The 18137-nt window shown below is 40.2% G+C and overlaps 1 protein-coding gene across 1 annotated transcript; it reads right to left on the bottom strand.

Moving 5' to 3' along the window:
- Positions 1-10313: 10313 nt before the first annotated feature.
- Positions 10314-15080, bottom strand: LOC143021670 (uncharacterized). Its single transcript, XM_076179280.1, has one exon. The coding sequence runs from the start codon at positions 15078-15080 to the stop codon at positions 10314-10316; it is 4767 nt and encodes a 1588-aa protein (XP_076035395.1).
- Positions 15081-18137: the final 3057 nt, after the last annotated feature.

Below are 18137 nucleotides of genomic sequence, written 5' to 3' on the forward strand. Positions count from 1 at the left end.
GGATGGAATGGGTGGGAATGATTTTATGCCTTTTCCTTTTTGGCTACCTCCCTTGTAAGGGGGAGGGGGCCTTGGTATATGTATAAGAACATAAGAAATAAAGGAGACTGCAAAAGACCATAAGGCCTACACTAGGCAGCTCCGTATCCATCACCACCTGTCATCCCCATCCATAAAGTTGTCTAATCGTTTTTTAAAACAACTGATAGTTTCAGCGCTTACTACATGGTTACTAAGTTTATTCCATTCATCGACCACCCTATTAGTAAACCAATTCTTGCCTATTTCCTTCTTAAATCTAAATTTGTCCAGTTTATACCCATTACTTCGAGTCCTGCCCTGTTGTTTTATTATGATGACCTTGTTTGTATCACCCTTGTTATAGCCTTTGATCCACTTGAACACTTTTATTAGATCATCCCGCATACTGCGTCTTTCCAGAGAGTGTAAGTTCAGGTGCCTAAGCCTCTCTTCGTAAGGCAAATTTCCGAGTCCTTGTATCCTTTTGGTCATTGTTCTCTGTACTGATTCTAGTGAATTTACGTCCATTCTGTAGGACGGAGACCAAAACTGTACCGCATAGTCAAGGATGGGTCTAACTATCGCTAGATAGAGTTAAATAATTACCTCTGCACTTCTATTCGTTACCGTCCTAGCAATGAAGCCTAATGCCCTGTTAGCTTTATTTCTGGCGCTAATACACTGCTTCCTGGTTTTAAGGTCCGGACTCACCAGAACTCCCAAGTCCCTCTCGCACTCAGATTTTTCTAAAAACGTGTTATCTAAGCTGTATCTATTTTCGGGTTGTGTAGCCCTACGTTTAACACGCTACACTTAGAGATATTGAAGTTCATTTGCCATTTCACCGACCATGTTAACAGCTTATTAAGGTCATCCTGCAGAATCTGGGCGTCGTCTCCTGACCTAATTAGGCGTCCTATTTTAGTGTCGTCCGCAAACTTACTAGCATCACTATTTAACCCTTCGTCTAAGTCGTTTATATACATAATGAACAACAAAGGACCCAAAACCGAGTCCTGGGGGACCCCGCTAGTAACATTGCCCCACCTAGATTTTATTCCATTTATGGTGACCCGCTGTTTTCTGTTACTAATCCAAGCTCTAATCCATTCTAACACTTTTCCTCCTATGCCATGGGCTTTGATTTTATTTAGTAGTCTCTGGTGTGGCACTTTGTCGAACGCTTTGCTAAAGTCAAGGTAAATAACATCGTAATTTTCATTGTTGTCTGACGCCTTATATACCTTAGTGTAAAAGGATAGAAGATTAGTCACACATGACTTACCCTTGGAGAAACAATGCTGTGAAACACGAGAATTAAATTATGCCCTTCAATGTGTTCTCTGAGTCTATTTACTATTATTGATTCAAGCATTTTTCTTATAACCGATGTCAAACTGATTGGCCTGTAGTTGCATATAGACGATCTATCTCCCTTCTTAAAAACAGGAACAACGTTTGCCTGCCTCCAGGCAGTTGGAACAGAACCAGTGTCTACCGATTTATTGATTATTTCAGTTAACTGGTCGCAGATTTCAAATCTACACTCCTTAAGCATTCTTGGAAAAATTTCGTCTGGACCCGGATATTTTGTAGCTTTAAGTCTGTCAATCTGCTTGACTACTTCTTCTTTACTAATGCTGATATTAGTTAGACTACTTTCTTCATCCCCTCTGAAAATCGGATCGCAGTCAGGTACTTTATCTAACCTCTCATTATTAAACACCGATAGAAAATAATTGTTAAACTCCTCACTCATTTTTTCTTCCGATTCAATCATGACATTTTCATCGTTCTTAATTGGTCCTATTCTTTCTTTATTTTTTGTTCTATAGAGGTGAAAGAAACCCTTTGGGTTGGATTTTGCTTGACTGGCAACCTTGATTTCATAATTACGTTTCGCTGAACGTGTATTCCTTTTAACCAGCTTTGCCATTTCGTTATATCTTGATTTAAGGTGTGATTCCCCGTTTTTTCATTTTTACGTAAAGTCCTCTTTTCATTCCGATCTCATATTTCAATCTGTCCGTCATCCATTTGGGAGTATTACTATTTTTCCGTATTGACTTTAGGGGGATAAATGTGTTTTGTGCATTAATAATTAGATCAGTTAGATTGTTATACATTTCATTTAAATTACTGACCTGACTGTTGGGCCCTCGCCCCCAATTGACCTGACCTAAGGTATGCGTATTACCCTCCTTGACCCAGACCTGACCTAAGGTATGCATATTACCCTCCATGACCCACACCTGACTACCAGCCCCGCAACGAGAATCAAGAATGTGTGAAACGTCCGCCTGGCTCTTCGTATTCAATTTCAAATAGGTTTTTATATTGTTAAAGTTTGCTTTCCTGAAGTCTGGTACTTGAACGTTATTCGTACTTTTTATTTTTTCCCAAATAACATTAAATCTTATTTCTTGATGATCGCTAAAGCCTAGACTATCTCCCACTATTACGCTGCTAATTTGGTGCTCATTATTTGTTAGAATTAAGTCCAGGGTATTTTGTCCCCTCGTAGGATCGGTAATCATTTGTTTTAGGAAATTATCCTGCACCACATCTAGGAATTTCTTCGCTTCATGATCTCCTATTAAAGTTTCCCAGTCAATGTTTCTATAGTTAAAATCTCCCATGATTACAACGTTTTTGTACTGGGACGCTCTGTGAATTTCATGAAACAGGGAATCAGTCTGCTCAATGCTGAGGTTAGGAGGTCTATACAAGACGCCAATAATAACTTTCTTATTCTTGCCTATAATCTCTACCCAAATAAATTCCGTACAGTCCTCTTCCTTAATCGAATTGTTGATAATACAGTTTAATGTATTTTTAACGAAAAGTGCTACACCTCCCCCATTCCTGCCGACCCTATCCTTATGAAAAAACTTATATCCTTCTATTTCGATTTCCGGAAGGAAATGTTTATCAGCCATGTTGATCCAGGATTCAGTAATAGCTATAATATCGAATTTTTCTACGCATGCTTTACCTCGCAGCAAATCAATTTTGTTAATTATGCTCCTGCTATTTGTATAGTAAACTTTAAGTTTATCTTCCCTCCACTTGCTTTGGTGATTTTTTACACATTCCTCTAAGTTGTTTCTATTGCCTAAACTATATTCCGATACTTCCCCCCCTACTTCCACATAATCTACCCGAAAAAACCCTGTAGGATGCCTACTTCTCGCTCAAGGGATTCAGCAAGGAGACGAAATCCTCTGGGAGACAAGTGCACTCCGTCCCTTGTGTATAGGTGATTCTTACCATAAAAGCGGTCCCAGTTGTCGACAAATGCCCATCCATTGGCCTTACAATGTTTTGCCAGCCTGCAGTTCATTGCAATAGCCCTGGAATGCCACATGCCTCCAACTCTACGCCTCGGAAGGATTCCACATACTACAGGAACACCTCCCCTATTTCTGATCTTGTCTAGCGCATCCCGGTACCGCGCAAATAATTCCTCACTCCCAAACTACTGGGTCCTTACCTTCCCCTACTAGACACTCTTCAATCCTATCTCTAACATCTCCTATGCCCACGCCAGGGAAACACACCTGCGTCCTATGTTTCCTATCTTTGTCGCAGAAAACCCTGTCTAAATACCTCACTTGACTGTCTCCTACTACCAAAATCTTACCTGTGGGCAGGGATCCAGCGTCTGCCCTTTCCTTCTTCTCTTGGATTTCATTAGTTCCTTCTTCCTGCAGATTCGCCAGCACTTGAAACGAGTTTTTGCATTTCAGTGGGGCTGGTGAGGACTTTTTTCCACTTTTCCGCATCTTATTTCTCACCGTATTCCATCCATGCTCATCGCTAATTTTGTCTTCCGTATTATGGGCCTTAGAGCGGAGAACTCGATTCTCCTCTTTAAGGCACTTAATAGCATCCTCCAAGGCTTCAATTCTACTAAGTAGAGATTGTACCTCTTCGGCGCTGAACACAGTGACACATTCACTCGCCATATCGCTAACTGAAGCAGCTACCCTGTTGACCTGACCTGAGTGACGACTACTATATATGTATGTATGTATGTACAACACTGAATGGATCCCAGTGGTAGGAGATACTCTGCATTTTAACATCGGGAGACCGAATGGAGGCCGATATGCAGAAATTTAAATGCGGTACTGCCGAAAACTCGAACTCGGCCATCACATGATAAGTGCCGTAGTAACTTACCGACTACGGTACTTGTCATGTGATTGCTGAGTTCGAATCGTCGGCAGTACCGCATTTCAATTTCTGCATGTCGGCCTCCATTTGGTCTCCCGATCTTGATGGCTTATAATTAAAGTGTATTGTGGTTGTTAAAATGTATATATATATATATATATATATATATATATATATATATATATATATATATATATATATATATATATATATGCATATACATATATACGAATATACAGTGCTCGACAAGGATGTACGAGCGGTTAGCGAGAATGAGTGATAAGGAGTATGGAGGACTATTTTTACTAAAATGCACAATTGTATATAAAAATTAGCATATGGTTGCATTATTTGACCTATTTTCTTTAAAATGTGTGATTTCCATGTAATTTGATCAAAGAGAAGTTACGTTTTTATCCTCTACAAAATTATTAACCAAATACCGTCCGACTCACTAATTGCCGACCTCAACCAAATAATGACGGTTTTTGCTCAAATCTACAATTTTATATAAAGAAAATAGCATATGGATGCATTATTTGACCTATTTTCATTAAAATGTGTGATTACCATGTAATTTGACCAAAGAGAAGTTACATTTTTATCCTCTGCAAAATTACCAACAACAGCTATGAATACCGTCCGGTTTTTGCTGAAATGTACAATTTCATATAAGAAATTAGCATATGGTTGCATTATTTGACCAATTTTCTTTAAAATGTGGGATTTTCATGCAATTTGATCAGAGAAGTTACATTTTTATCCTCTGCAAAATTACCGACAACAGCTATGAATACCTATCCTGTTATTAGTTATTTTGGCTATGTTTAAACCTGTTGTTGTTAAATATTTGTCTATCATTGGTGAATTTTCTGAGCCAGGTATTGATATAGAATTGGTAATAATTTTATCATTTCTCTCTTTCTTTCCACGATTATAAATATTTATTGCTTTTCTTTTTATTCTCCTCAACACTCCCTCTGGGTAACCGAGAGTTTCAAAGGTCTTCATAATATAATCAAATTCTTCTTCTAGGTATTCTTTGCTACATATTCGTAATGCCCTAAGAAAAAAGCCTATTACTATACCACTCTTTGTCCTATCGTCATGTGCGGAGAAGTAATGTACCAAATCCTTTTTGTTTGTTTTCTTTCTGTATACTGAGAAAGTCACAGTTTTCCTACTCGTCGTATTAATGTATCTAGGAAGGGCAATTGTCCATTTTGTTCCTCTTCTACTGTGAACTGGATATCGCTGTTGACCGCGTTAAATACTCTCACTTTATTATTTACGGGGAAAAAGTTAGTAAGCTATGACGTTAAGGCTTTATTTACGAATGTTTCCACCGAGGCAGTAAAGAAAGTAATAAAAGATATGAACGATGCTGACCTACCCGTAAATAAACAAGATTATATAGATTTGATAGATTTATGCGTAAATTTTGGTGCGTTTACTTTTAATGGTGACGAGTATGAACAACACAGAGGTCTTGCTATGGGTAGTCCTGGGGAGGCTCCACAATAAAGTTAAAATATTTATTTAATTTTTTTTTCAATATTTGTTGTTCAAACTTTCAGGTTTTGTTTAAAGTCTAAACGCTGATGTTTTGCCAAAATAAGAACTTGTTGTGTTATGACGTCATAATGTTATGACGTCATACCGATGTTAAGACTTCATAAGTAAATGAGAATCGTAATATTTGTCCCAGAGACCCCAGCTTTTGCATGGTAATATTTAAATAACATATAAACACCCTGTGGTTTTAGTTTTGTTAAAATTTTCCATACGTCGCAAGAAATTACTGTTACAAATATGTGTATATATATTTTTTTGGGATGACGTCGGTTTTTTTCGTCAATTAAACGCTCCCGTGGCTTAACTTTGCACTTTATAAAAAAAGCAAAACTACACGATGTACACAAACCCAAATTGTATAACTATGAGAATTTTCAAGAAGTTCTAAATGTTTCTCTTTTTTTGGTGAATTTTTAAATGCGTATTTTTCTCATTTTGAGAAAAAGGGATTTAAAAGTTTCAATGCCATGTATCTTAGGTAATTATCGTACAATTTGTATTATTTTCACACACATGATTGTATAACACATAGTGAATAGAATGAGCGAAAATTAATATTTAAAACATTAATAATTACTTACCAAACAGGTGCCTTGTGCACGTACACCTGGTTACACAGGTGCTATTCCTGCGCCATATGTTTCACCTTCAGCTTCTCTCTTTTCTTCTTCCTCTTGTATTTTTCTAATTTTCTTCTCCTTTTCCTCTTTCTTCTTCTCTGATGATCTTATTGAACTTCTTAGTCTCTTCCTGTCTATCTGTTGACGAACTTTCAAGGAAGAGTCTTCCATTGCCGTTGCAAGTGCAGTGGCCCCATGGTAAATGTGCTGAGACTCCTGTAGACACCATACATCATTCTTTGTAAGGTTGTGTTGTTCCAGTCTGGAAGGTGACCATGTTTATCCACATGTATTACTATGGAGTTAGATGTCCTATGGGCTTTTACGTCATTTTTATGTTCATTTATCCTTTTATTAAGTCCGCGACCAGATTCACCAAAATATGAAGAGGGACAGCTTTTACACGGGATTTTATAAACAACGCTGTTTTCGTTAGTGGGATTATTGTCGCTACGTGTTACCAAATGTCCTACTTTGCTACCTGACGTCCTGGCTATTTTGATGCCCGCTTTTAGGAGAAAAGTGTCTAGGTATGAATTAACATTAGAGTTTGGTACTGTGATATATCTGGTTTCATTATTACATTTATTATCATTCTTATTCTTATTTTCGTCTTTACTTTTGTTAATTATTTCTTTGGCTTTCTTTTTCAACCTACATAAGAGACCTTTTGGATATTTGAGTTTGATGAAAGTCTCAGTAATATGTTGTAATTCAGGATCTAGAAATTCTTTACTGCATATACGAAATGCTCTGAGGAAGAAACCTATTATCATACCTGTTTTAGTTCTGTCATCATGTCCTGAGTAGAAGTGTATATAGTCTTCTTTATTGGTGGGTTTCCGGTATACTGAAAATTTCACATTTTTATCTATTCTATGGATAATTGTGTCTAAGAAAGGTAATTTTCCGTTATTTTCATTTTCTGCAGTAAATTGTATAAATTTGTCATAATATAGTCATATATATATATATATACATGTATATATATATGTATATATATGTATATATATATACATATATATTAATTCTGATAAAGTTTTCTTTTTCCAATAACTCCATGTATAGAGAGGCCATCACTGCACTAAGGGGAGGCTCCACAATAGAATAGGCAAAATATTTTCAAAAAATGTATTTTTTTTTACGTGATTTATGCACCTTAAAGTAATATGAAACTATTGCGGTAGAATTTTTTTTTTGCCAAAGCAGACATATACGACGGTTTAAAGGGCACAATGGCGTATCCCTTTAAATAGTGTACGGAGATTTAACTCTTGCGTAGTAGGAATAAACGTTTCATTTTTTCTTGCTTTGACGTCCATTCCTTCAAGTCGAGTGCCGTTTACTGGTCTACAAGGCTGCTAGACGTACGATTGTATGATGAGTTGCTTATTGGCTTATTTATGAAGCATATATCAGTTACCCTAATTGTGTGAATAAGTGAAGTGCTTTACTTTTTCCCTCCCAACATATTCGTTCATATTCTCTCGCGCAAAGTTGTTACAAAGAAATTTATCAAAATGGATAGATTAAAAAACAAAAAGCTTACTGCAAAGCAGAAAATAAAGAAAATTATTGAGGTACGTAGAAAAAAGAAATTAGAAAAAATGGACATCGTGAGGCAACACGAACCGGAGGAGACCTCACTCCCATCAACATCTGGTGAACTGATAAATCGTGACTACTTTTTCGACACTTTCTCGTAGTAATTTTAAACTTGAGGGATTTATATGTTTAGCAAAAGCCACAAGCTTATTAATAATAAAAGAATACGCAGATCAAATAACAAGCTCTCCGAAGCGTCCCATAAGATGACCCGTCCGTGTATAAAATATCCGGTTACGGTTGAGTTGTTAGCTTTGTGAACAAGACCCTGCGGGTCGAAACGTTAAGGCGGCAAATTCTCCCATTTCTCCTCGTCAACTTCTTTCACCTTCAATTTTATATATATATATATATATATATATGTATGTATATATATACATGCATATATATATATACATATATATATATATAAATATATATATATACATATATATGTATATATATGTATACATATATATACATAAATATCCATATTTATACATTTATATATATACATATATATGTATATGTATACATATATATACATAAATATCCATATGTACACATTTATATGAAAACATATATACATACATACATACGAATATATATATATATATATATACATATATATATACATATATATATATATATATATATATATATATACATATGTATATATATATAAATATATATATCAAGGACTACTATTACACAGGACGTGCGCATCCGGATCCCTGGGTCCGCTAGTGGAGGCCATTACTTTTTTTGTAACCTAAAATTTTATATTGGACAAATATATCAAAACTAGAAACCTAACATTGTATATAGGGCAAATATATGAACTATTGACTTATTCAGTACAGTATAAGTTAATATAAACTTTTATAGTGAAATAAGAAACTATTTCTAATCACTATTATGCTTTGAAATGCTAATTTTAGCCGGACTTAACAGGTATTATTATATGAGGAGGAATGGGCGGGGGGTGGGGGGTGGGGTAGTATGTGTGAGTAAATATTGACGCAACCCGAAGGGATTTCTCCCCGTCCTCTCCTTATATGCAAGGGGGGACGGAGAGGGGGGGGTCGCCGATTAAATGAAGCGGCCTTGCTGTGGATGTGCTGTGTCTTGCGACACTGCTTCTGACCCAGGGCGGTGGGCAAGGTGCAGGGATGACCCGTCATCCAGGAGGTGCTCAGATGAGAGGGAGGGGGGGAGGGGTGTGGAGTGTATTTAGGGATGAAATGGGTGGGAGTGTTTTTATGCCTTTCCCTTTTTGGCTACCTCCCTTGAAAGGGGGAAAAAGCCTTGGTATATGTATGTATGGGGGCTTCGCCCCCTGTTTAACCCCATGTTTTGTTTAGGATATTAAAAGGTTGAATAAGATACATGCTTTTTATTCACTCAACAAACATAAATTACATGCTTTTTATTCACTCGACAAACATGAATTACATTTCTTCTTCGGGGAAGGCGGAGAAACATCAGACCCGCCCGAAGACTGTTGGTTAACCTCTTCTTCCTCATCTTCAGGTTCACGCTTTCTCTTTGGGGGGCTGCTCTCCTCGGAGCTGCTCGCCTCAGAACTCTCTGTATCAGCACTATCGGATTTAACAACCCTGTTCATAATCTTCTCTATTATATTCTTCTCCATATCTTTCAATTTTGTTAACAGATCTTCGATGGTTACTTTATTTTCGGTGACTTCTTCCGTCACTTCATCGGGCTCCCCGTACCAATCCGGCATAATCATCTTGACCCAATCCTCTTCTGAGATCTGGTCGATATCTTCTGGTGTGTTATTTGTCCTTTCAGACTCTTCGGCCTCCTCAGGAATGAGTGAAGCAGCGACAAAGGCCTCTTCTGTGGGTCCTTCCTCTTCCTCTTCTGCCACGTGGGGTTCGAACAATTCCTTATATACCACATTGATAGCGGGGCGGCGTCGAATGTCCCCTCCTTCCTTTCGCCAGCCCGTGTAATACACCAAGGCATCCCAGTTTGTTACCCTAGAACAGGCTACGTACAACTGTCCGTGTGCGAAGCACTGCACAGAATCCAGCAACAATCCACAGCGATCAAAAGTTTGTCCTTGACTCTTATTGATGGTCATAGCGTAACTCAACTTTACCGGGAATTGCTTACGCTTGAAGGGCACGGGCGTGTCCTGGGCCTCCAGAACGATTCTCGGAATCAAGACTTGTTCGCCTCGATAAGAACCCCCTAATATTCTCCCAACGACAACGTGTTTCTTGAGGTTAGTGACCATTAAACGCGTCCCGTTGCATATTCTAGGAGGAAAGATGTTCCTCATTACCATCACGACACACCCAATCTTCAACTTGGGTGTATTACACGGGCTGAAGCTTGGATGTCGGTATCCGGATTCAGTGGCGTGTCGACGCTGTAGTATACGACTTCCTTCTCCTCATTCGTATCGTAGATTAGACGGTTGACGCAGTCGACGTCGTCGTTTGTGGGCGAAACTATAGAACGTTTTTCAAAGTAGGAGAGATTCAAATGGTTATTCTCAAGATCGTCGTAAACCTTGAAAACTAACTCCTCTCGCGAATTTGCTTGCACCCCGAAACCTTTCTCGAAGAAGAGCTCGCCGTCATCGCGAGTTCCGAGCGACAAAAGTTGCTTCGCAAACTTGTTATTCTTGACATCGTCCTTACTGAGACGAACATTCTCCGTCAGTTCTAGCTTTGTGAGCCCGTCCCACATGTAGCTCGATCTGATACAGTGGGCTAGCTCCTCCGTCCCTCCATTTCTTATGACCGGTAAAATCTGACGAAAGTCTCCCGCGCACACAAAAACTTTCCTTCCCATGAAATCGTTGTTTCCCATAATATCTCGGAGAGTGATATCTACGGCAGTCAGCATGTTCTTGTTCGCCATTACGACTTCGTCCCAGACGATCAATTCAGTCTGTTGTAGGAGCTTCGCCATTTCCGTGTTCTTCTTAATACCGCACGCTCTAGTCTCGTCAAACTCCATCAACGGTATCTTGAACATGTTGTGGGCCGTGCGGCCCCCAGAGAGGACTGTTGCCGCGATACCGGATGAGGCGACCGCTAACGCGATACTTCCCCGGGAACGAACCGTGTCGAGTAACAGATTCAAGACGAAAGACTTGCCAGTCCCGCCGGCAGCATTGACGAACACTCCATTGTTCCTGTAACGGTGCCCATTCTCGATCCGATACATGACAGTGTCGTAAACTTGTCGTTGCTTGTCGTTGAGTAGCTTAACCTTTTCCTCAACAGAGTCCTTCAACTTTGTTTTGTTGTAGGCTTTTTCTCTTCTCAGAAGATTCGAGGGACGCGTCCCCCCTCTAGAAGCGGGGAGGCCGTACTGGGTAATCGAGCCCCCTCCGCAGTTGAGCACCTGCTGCTGAATGTCGTCGAGGGCGTCCAGGTAGATTTCGTCGTTGTAGTCCGTCAGGTTCGCCATTTTCAAGAAATCGCTGGAAAAGTAGTCTTTTATCTCTTCCCATATCGCAGATTGGTCCTCGAGGTCAGAATAGACCAACATGCTCGCATAGGTTTCTCGGAGTTTTCTCCTGTCGTTAGTGTGATTAATGATCTCCATTATCGTATCTCTCCAAGTGGCTTCGTCAGTTAACAGGCCCAACGCCTTTACCGCTTCGCGATTAGTGTCGTACATGACGCCGTCTACTGTTCTGAGATCTTCGTACGATGTGGGGCCCTTTTTATGCGTTAGGAGTAACCTTAGGAAAAAGAGCTCTACTGTTTTCGAAGTTACGGCGCGTATGCGGCCGAGGCTATACGTATTTCCACTACGTTCTTCCCACATGGAATCCTGAATATTATATACGTAGTGAAGAGGTATTTGGTGATAATATAACGTTCTCGCAAACTCGTTTCTCCGGCAAAGCTTGAAAAAAGCAGTTAACTGTGTATCGGCCTTTGCCTTTCTTTCGATTTGAGCAGCCGTCATACGTTCGTTATAGAAGATGGCTTTTTCGCCCTCTAAGTGCAGATCCAGCATAGACACCGGAGGGTAGCACCTGTGAATATCAAACTTGAAAATCTTCCACGCGGCTTCGTTAGAATTGACATACCTCGCCTCTTGATAATTTTTAGCCTCATTGACGACTTTGTTTTCTCCTTCTCCTGTCGTCTTTGTGAATAACACCCTATCCGAACCCTTGTTCACATACTTTGTCACGTAAGCTATGGCCTTTATGGAATTAGAACATTCGACGTTAATGTGCGCATCGTATTTTAGACAGAGAAAGGGGCTATAAGGGACAACCCAAGAGTTATCTATAGTAACAGGCCCGTCCTTCAACATAATTTTAAACGAATTTCCTCCTTCTCCTATAGAACGCCTCACGTATTCGGGGTAACCGTTGTTTCCAAAGAGTAAATTGTCTCTGCACGTCTTTGGGAATCCTTTTCCGCATTGCCCGGGTTTCTTGCTCTTTATCTGGCAACACACCTCTGACTCGTTGTAGCCCTTACAGGGTCCGTGTATCATACACCGAGTTACCGTTTCATAAAGTCTTGGTTCCTTTTCCTTATCGGGTATCTCGGCACTTATGACTTGTTCTACGATATCTGCGGTTACGCGAACGGTCATCCACAGTAGTATGTGAGCGTGCGGGAGACCGCGTTTCTGCCACTCTACACTATAGAGATAAGCCTTAACGGCCCCGAAAGCCTTCTTATGTATGAGATCGTCTATTAGGCTATCCAATTTCAACTTGAAAATCCTGCTCATCAGATCCGGTCTGTCTGCCCCGCTAGCTCCGCCAAATCGGTTCGTCGCCTCTTTCACCTCTGGCCATCTAGGATTCATCGTGAAAGTTATGAAGTAGTCGGGTGCCCCGTAAGCCGTAACGTATGCTAGGGCATCCTGTTGGCGCTCTTTCATGTATCTGGGCCCTCCGACGAACGACGGCGAGAGCACTACACGTTGCCCGACGTCTTCTTTCGCGCTAAAATTCAACAGATCTGCCCTTTCCTTGCGCATACCGGTGTGTTGTTTCTCGAGATAAAACAACCGGCTAGTCTCTATTTTCACGTAGTTATCGACGACAAACTGCTGGAACAGACGACGACATTTCGTGAGATGGTTAAAGACCCCTTCTCTCTCCATGTAAAGGGCCGAATAGTACATTAGCGCAGTCAATCTTTTTGCGGAGCATTTCTTTTCCATACCGAAATTGTATCCCTTATCCCCATTTGGGAACAACAGGGGATACTGGAAGAGATCGTAGAAATAGTTTGTGGGTTTAATTATTCGAACAGCGTATTTCGAATTTGGTAAAGGCGACTCTATCCTGACATTCAAGGTATCACTATCCGACCCCATATTCACTATCGCTCCTACTTGACAGGATGCCGTTGGTAAATGGTAGACACCCTTATGTTCCCTCGTAGAGACGTTTTTCGCCGTCTTAAGATCGATGACAACATCCGGCAAAGAGTTGTGCCGGGCAACGTGAGCCCTGACCAGCTCCGCTGACATTTTCACCTCTCTGAGAATCTCCCTCAGAGCGGTATTGTTGTTAACGAAATACTCGTATAGCGTCTCTATAATTCCCTCGTTCCTTCGGTATTGGTTATCCTCGCGTTTCCTGCGCTTAGTCGTCTCAGGTTTCTCGTTAGTCGTCTCAGGTTTCTCTTTACCTTTGTAGGTGACTTCTTCAGAACGAAGTTTCAGTTGCTGTTCTTTGTCATGGTAGAAGTACAAATCCAGGAAACTTGCTGAAGATTTCCAGAACGGTTTCTTCGGCGCTTCATCTTTGAGACTCAACCGTCTGCTCTCGTCTTCACTGACCATCAAGTTGGGTTTCATGTCCCCTATACGGTGGTAAACCTTTCCCTGTATCTTGTAGGAGATAAAAGATTCTGTTTTATCCTCCAAAACTCCCGTAGTCGAAAAGGATGTAAAAGAGAATACGTTATTGAACCCTGCAATATTCTCTAGAAAGTGAGCCGAATCTTTGGAGGAGCCATCATACAGACCTTTAACGGATTCGCCCAGGGGTGATAGTTCATATATCGCTTTAGGTGTTTTTCCTCCGTTACAGCAGATCGTCTTCCGTTCTCTCTTGAAAAGGAGTGCTTGACAGTGCTTACACCTATAGTCGCCCATCTCGCCTATAGAGTGCCGAGGAACATTCGTTCCGCTTGTCTCAGAGATATACCCGCAAAACGTGCTTAACATTCGCTCTTTCATCTCTAGAAAGACAGGTTTACTGCTGCGCTCTTTGCGCGCCTCGCGAATACCCGTTATTCTCTCTAGGGCCCCAGCACGAATCTCTGCGTCCTCGGACGGTCTTGGGAGCATTTCGCGGGAGAAAAAACTATTATCATCAGTAATCTTCTCGCGCAATCTCATTAGTTTTATTTCGTTCTTTACGTCTTTGATCTTCTTATTTTCTCTTGCTTTCTCTTCTTTTCTCCTCTTTCGTTCCCTTTCTTTAATTTTACTGTTTTCGGCCTTCGTTTCTTTGAGAGTCCTCCTCAACTCCGCTAGCGGGGAATCACACAAAAAAGAAGCGGAAGAAGTGGGAGGTCCTTCGATGGCTTGCTCCGATTCTGGTACGGAAACGGCTTCCTCTTCCTTTTTTTGTTCGGGGACTCGTCTCCGGGCTACTTTTATGGCATAGGCCTTTGCCCTGTTAAGACGGTCCTGGGCCCCCGAAGCCCTACAGAGATAGTGTTTCTGGTAGTCTCTATGATCACACCTACCACCGTTTCTCGTGAAGTTTTTATAGCCAGTAAAGTAATGTTTGATGAAACCTTCTATCCTTTCTTCGGAAATCTCTCCACTGAAGGGCTCCAGGGAATCGAGTAAACCTTCGTCGTAGACGTAATCTTTCTGTTTTTTTAAGAGCTCGTTAAAGGTCAATATCTTTCTCTGGAATATCTTTATCGACTCTTTCACTTGAAAGCCTTTCGTGTGGCTGACGTCGTATAGGTCAGGAAACTCATTCTTGTGTTCGCTTTTTAGAGCTTGAGTCCTTTTCGGGTCGTTCTGTAACTCACTCTTCGGTATATTTTTCTGCTTCGTCACCCACGCCCAGAAATGGCGACACCTCTTCACCTTTGAGACGGCTCCGGACATTTCTCTCCCCCACAGGAAAACCTGAACTACGCTTAAAATCGTTTATGCGGTTCATTTCGGGTCGTTGGACAAAGATTCTTCACAAAAACACCTACAGCTCACGGTCGACGGTTGTAACCCTTTTGGCCGTATTCTGAAATTAGTGGCGCGATTAATTTTTTTTATTTAGATCAGATTTATTTGATTTAAATATATTTTTTACAGATTTTAAATATTGTGGGATTACTATCTGATTTGCGATCTGATTGCTAAAGGACATTTTTAGCATATCAATATAAGGAGCAGTGTTATATAGACTTACCATAAGTATACAAGGAACGGTATAAGCCTACATGTAATATATATATCACTGTGCAGCCCACAACAAGTTTTAATGTCCTACTTTGTTACCTGACGTCCTGGCTATTTTAATGCCCGCTTTTAGGAGAAAAGTGTCGAAGTATGAATTGACATTAGAGTTTGGTACTGTAATATATCTGGTTTCATTATTACATTTATCATCATTCTTATTTTTATCTTTACTTTTGTTAATTATTTCTTTGGCATTCTTTTTCAACCTACATAAGAGACCTTTTGGATATTTGATTTTGATGAAAGTCTCAGTAATATGTTGTAATTCAAGATCTAGAAATTCTTTACTGCATATACGAAATGCTCTGAGGAAGAAACCTATTATAATGCCTGTTTTAGTTCTGTCATTATGTCCTGCAGTAAATTGTATATTTTCATTTACTGCAGAAAATGAAAATAACGGAAAATTACCTTTCTTAGACACAAATATCCATAGAATAGATAAAAATGTGAAATTTTCAGTATACCGGAAACCCACCAATAAAGAAGACTACACTTCTACTCAGGACATAATGACAGTACTAAAACAGGTATTATAATAGGTTTCTTCCTCAGATCATTTCGTATATGCAGTAAAGAATTTCTAGATCTTGAATTACAACATATTACATGTGGATAAACATGGCCACCTTCCAGACTGGAACAACACAACCGTATTAATTAAAGGATCATCCAAGAAACTAAGGAAGACAATTGAGGCAGCATATATCAACACTAATAACAACATTAATAATAGAGAGGGCTTTATATGTTTAGCAAAAGCCACAAGCTTATTAATAATAAATAATACGCAAATAAAATAACAAGCTCTCCGAAGCGTCCCATGAGATGACCCGTCCATGTATAAAATATGCTGTTACGTTTGAGTTGTTAGCTTTGTTAAATCGTGAAATTCTCCCATTACTCCTCGTCTGCTTCTTCCACCTTCAGTCTTATTTGTCATAATATAGTCAACATATATATATACATATATATATATATATCCATATGTATATATATAAATATATATACATATGTATGTATATATATATATATGTGTGTGTGTGTGTGTGTGTGTGTGTGTGTGTGTGTGTGTGTGTGTGTGTGTGTGTGTGTGTGTGTGTGTGTGTGTGTGTGTGTGTGTCCGTGTGTGTGTGTGTGTGTGTGTGTGTGTGTGTGTGTGTGTGTGTGTGTGTGTGTATGTGTGTGTGTGTGTGTGTGTGTGTGTGTGTGTGTGTGTGTGTGTGTGTGTGTGTGTGTGTGTGTGTGTCCGAATGTGTGTGTGTGTGTGTGTGTGTGTGTGTGTGTGTGTGTGTGTGTGTGTGTGTGTGTGTGTGTGTGTGTGTGTGTGTGTGTGTGTGTGTGTGTGTGTGTGTGTGTGTGTGTACGTGTGTGTGTGTACGAACCATAATAGGGGGAAATGTAGTAAACACCAGACTCAGAAGTAGGTAATTTATTCCCGACGTTTCGTGTCCGGTCCGGGACCTGTCCTCAGGGGATACAATGGAATACAGAAATCACATGGTCTAAATATACGAGTCGTCATGCCCACAGGAGGGACGCGGCAACCTACTTTGGGCGAGAGCGATTGGTGGTGGAGGGGGCGGTAGAGAAGGGGGGCGCTGGTAACCTGCGCCAGGCGAGAGTGCGTGGTGGTGGGGGAGGGGGAGAGAAAAGGGGAGGAGATTTACCCCCCCCCCGCCGTTGTTCGTGATACCTTTCCACCTCTCTCTCGCCCCTGCATGTATGGGGTTGAAAGTTATTGACCTATCTATGCTGTCATGTATGGGGTTGAGTGTTATGGACCTATTTATGCTGTCTTCGTTAGTGGCCCACGCTACCAAGAACAGTCTGCCTCCTTTCCTGTTGCTGTTGTAGAGTACCTTTGTGCCCTGCCAGTCATGTTGGTGTTGCTCAGTATGTTTGTACACCACCAAACTCTGGTCTTTTCTATTTACTACCCTTTGATGTTCTTGTAATCTTGTACTAGCCTGTTTTCTGTTTCACCCATCTAGCGCGCTGTGGAATCGGAGCAACTGACATTGTACACCTCCCCGGGCTGGTTCAATTTACTCATCTTATCCTTGACCCGGGTGAGAGCTCCATGTAGCGTTTTACTGGGTCTATGCACAATGGTTATACCGTTTTTATTCAATATTCTCGCTGCGACCTCTGAAACACCCCTCATGTAAGGGACCGTTATCCTGGTTGTGGCTGCTCGTGTCTCGCCCGGTCTATTTTTCTTCTCTGCAGCGCAGTCCACCTTTTCACTACTTGATTCGGGAAGGTATTCCGGGCTAACGGCTACCCGAATCAAAGCAGGTTGCCGCGTACTTCCTGTGGGCATGACGACTCGTATATTTAGACAATATGATTTCTGTATTCCATTGGTATCCCCTGAGGACGGGACTCGAAAATTCGTGAACAAATTACCTACTTCTGAGTCTGGTGTTTACTACGTTTCCATAATATATATATATATATATATATATATATATATATATATATATATATATACATATATATATATAAATATATATATAAATATATATATATAATATATACATACATATATATACATATATATAAATTAGTAAACTTTGGAAGCAGGTTTTCATTGATTCATTTTCTATTAAGTATCACACCATATTCAACGATCGTTAGCTTTTTCACTATTTTCTTCCCTGAAAACGGGAGAGAATACACAATATCCCCGAACGGGCCCAT

This window comes from Oratosquilla oratoria, chromosome 42 (assembly GCF_046742065.1).
Source record: "Oratosquilla oratoria isolate Oo_2021 chromosome 42, ASM4674206v1, whole genome shotgun sequence".
Lineage (NCBI taxonomy): Eukaryota > Metazoa > Arthropoda > Malacostraca > Stomatopoda > Squillidae > Oratosquilla > Oratosquilla oratoria.

Excerpts from the sequence above, each read along its gene's own strand:
- LOC143021670 (XM_076179280.1), bottom strand. The coding sequence starts at position 15,080 with ATGTCCGGAGCCGTCTCAAAGGTGAAGAGGTGTCGCCATTTCTGGGCG.